The sequence below is a fragment of the Schistocerca nitens genome, unplaced genomic scaffold, assembly GCF_023898315.1.
Source record: "Schistocerca nitens isolate TAMUIC-IGC-003100 unplaced genomic scaffold, iqSchNite1.1 HiC_scaffold_341, whole genome shotgun sequence".
Taxonomy (NCBI): domain Eukaryota; kingdom Metazoa; phylum Arthropoda; class Insecta; order Orthoptera; family Acrididae; genus Schistocerca; species Schistocerca nitens.
The window spans coordinates 16,460-19,668 of NW_026045875.1; the positions used below are offsets into that span (position 1 = coordinate 16,460).

Consider the following 3,209-nt stretch of genomic DNA (forward strand, 5'->3'; position numbering starts at 1 on the left):
GGTCATGAAAATATTTGTTGTTCTCATAAGATATGCTGTCCTCAAAAAGTATGCTGCTGCACAAGGTGTGTTGTCCTCGAAAGATGTCCTTTCCTTGCAGGCTGTTTTGTCCTTGCAAGGGGTGTGCATTCTGTGCAAGGTGAGCTGTCTTCATTGGTTGTGCTGCCCGTGAAAATTATTCTGTCCCCCACATGGTGAGCTGTACTGCCAACATGTGCTAACCTCATAATGAGTGCAGTCATTGGAACATATAATTTTTCAGAAAATATGCCATTTTCATATATTGTCTTATCCCCACACAGTGTACTAACATTACAAGGCATACTCTCCTCTTAGGGTGTGCCTCCCTTATAAAATGTCCTCTCATTCCAACATGTGCTCTCCCTTTAAGGTGTGCGGACTGCCTAAAGTGAGCTGTCCTCTGCATATCTGCCATCTTCTTAACGCTTGATGTACTCAGCAGGTGTGCAATTTTATTGGTGTCTTGTGTTGTGAAGGTATCTTTGCAGGGCGACCTGTCTTCACATGGCATGCTAACTTCACAGGTGTGCTGCCTTCTCTAGGTGTGCAGTGCTTGTGAGGTGTGCTGTCTCTGCATGGTGTGCCTTCTCACATGGTGTGCCTTCTCACATGGTGTGCCTTCTCACATGGTGTGCCATTCTCGCACGGTGTGCCATGGTCACATGGTGTGCCATCCTCGCATGGTGTGCCAACATCACATGGTGTGCCAACATCACATGGTGTGCCAACCTCACATGGTGTGCCAACCTCACATGGTGTGCCATCACCACATGGTGTGCCATCCCCACATGGTGTGCCATCCTCGCTTGGTGTGCCATCCTCGCTTGGTGTGCCATCCTCGCATGGTGTGCCATCCTCGCATGGTGTGCCATCCTCGCATGGTGTGCCATCCTCGCATGGTGTGCCATCCTCGCATGGTGTGCCACCCTTGCTTGGTGTTCCACCCTCGCTTGGTGTGCCATCCTCGCTTGGTGTGCCATCCTCGCTTGGTGTACCATCCTCGCTTGGTGTGCCATCCTCGCATGGTGTGCCATCTTCGCTTGGTGTGCCATCTTTGCTTGGTGTGCCATCTTTGCTTGGTGTGCCATCTTTGCTTGGTGTGCCATCTTTGCTTGGTGTGCCATCTTTGCTTGGTGTGCCATCTTTACTTGGTGTGCCATCTTTACTTGGTTTGCCATCTTTGCTTGGTGTGCCATCTTTGCTTGGTGCGCCATCTTTGCTTGGTGCGCCATCTTTGCTTGGTGCGCCATCTTTGCTTGGTGTGCCATCTTTGCTTGGTGTGCCATCTTTGCTTGGTGTGCCATCTTTGCTTGGTGTGCCATCTTTGCTTGGTGTGCCATCTTTGCTTGGTGTGCCATCGTTGCTTGGTGTACCATGTTTGCTTGGTGTGTCATCTTTGCTTGGTGTGCCATCTTTGTTTGGTGTGCCATCTTTGCTTGGTGTGCCATCTTTGCTTGGTGTGCCATCTTTGCTTGGTGTGCCATCTTTGCTTGGTGTGCCATCTTTGCTTGGTGTCCATCTTTGCTTGGTGTCCATCTTTGCTTGGTGTGCCATCTTTGCTTGGTGTGCCATCTTTGCTTGGTGTGCCATCTTTGCTTGGTGTGCCATCTTTGCTTGGTGTGCCATCTTTGATGGTGTGCCATCTTTCCTTGGTGTGCCATCTTTGCTTGGTGTGCCATCTTTGCTTGGTGTGCCATCTTTGCTTGGTGTGCCATCTTTGCTTGGTGTGCCATCTTTGCTTGGTGTGCGATCTTTGCTTGGTGTGCCATCTTTGCTTGGTGTGCCATCTTTGCTTGGTGTGCCATCTTTGCTTGGTGTGCCATCTTTGCTTGGTGTGCCATCTTTGCTTGGTGTGCCATCTTTGCTTGGTGTGCCATCTTTGCTTGGTGTGCCATCTTTGCTTGGTGTGCCATCTTTGCTTGGTGTGCCATCTTTGCTTGGTGTGCCATCTTTGCTTGGTGTGCCATCTTTGCTTGGTGTGCCATCTTTGCTTGGTGTGCCATCTTTGCTTGGTGTGCCATCTTAGCTAGGTGTGCCATCTTTGCACAGTGTGCCATCTTTGCACGGTGTGCCAACTTTGCACGGTGTGCCAACTTTGCACGGTGTGCCATCTTTGCACGGTGTGCCATCTTTGCACGGTGTGCCATCTTTGCACGGTGTGCCATCTTTGCTGGGTGTGCCATCTTTGCTTGGTGTGCCATCTTTGCTGGGTGTGCCATCTTTGCTCGGTGTGCCATCTTTGCTCGGTGTGCCATCTTTGCTCGGTGTGCCATCTTTGCTCGGTGTGCCGTCCTCAGATGTGTGCCGTCCTCAGATGTGTGCCGTCCTCAGATGTGTGCCGTCCTCAGATGTGTGCCGTCCTCAGATGTGTGCCGTCCTCAGATGTGTGCCGTCCTCAGATGTGTGCCGTCCTCAGATGTGTGCCGTCCCCGCAAGGTGTGCCGTCCTCAGATGTGTGCCGTCCCCGCAAGGTGTGCCGTCCTCAGATGTGTGCCGTCCCCGCAAGGTGTGCCGTCCTCAGATGTGTGCCGTCCCCGCAAGGTGTGCCGTCCTCAGATGTGTGCCGTCCTCGCAAGGAGTGCTGTCCTCTCAAGGAGTGCCGTCCTTGCAAGGAGTGCCACCCTTGCTAGCTGTGCTGTACTCACATACAATGCATAACAAGCCCCCCTTGCACAGAAAGCTGAGCTCTCATTGTGTGGTTCTCCCATCCCAAGTTGTTCTGTCCTCAGTAGGGATGCTGCCCTCAAAAGGAGTGGTGTCCATGCTTCACGTTCTGTCCTTCAATAGAGTCACTTCGTAATAACATGTGCCACCTCCAATCAGTGTAGTCTCTCACAATCTGTACTGTCTTTCGAATGTGTGTTGCCCCTGGTAGGTGTGCTTTCCTTTCATGGTGAGCTGTGAGCTGCTCTGACAAGAGCTACTGATATCAGAACGTATGCTCCTCTACCTGTAGCAACATGTCTCTTTCTTATATGGATCTTCCCCACAATCTGGCATTGTTTCATTAAGAGTGCTATCCACAAGGTGTACTGAATACAAGTCATGCTACTTGGACATGGTTTGCAGTCCTTACACTGCATGACGTCCACAAAGATCTTCTCACTTAATAGAAGTGATGAAATAAGACTACGCAGTAATAACAGTGTGTGCAGACTTTGCAAGGTGTGCAGCCTTTTTAAGGTGTG

The 3,209-nt window shown here is 51.0% G+C and overlaps 1 protein-coding gene across 1 annotated transcript; it reads right to left on the bottom strand.

The window, feature by feature from the left end:
- Positions 1-1,187: 1,187 nt before the first annotated feature.
- Positions 1,188-1,647, bottom strand: LOC126227776 (cuticle collagen dpy-5-like; the record flags this gene model as incomplete). The annotated part of the gene is made up of 1 exon (XM_049942256.1): positions 1,188-1,647. A coding segment is annotated over exon 1 (460 nt), but the record flags the coding sequence as incomplete, so codon positions are not given.
- Between the last annotated feature and the right edge of the window lie 1,562 nt (positions 1,648-3,209).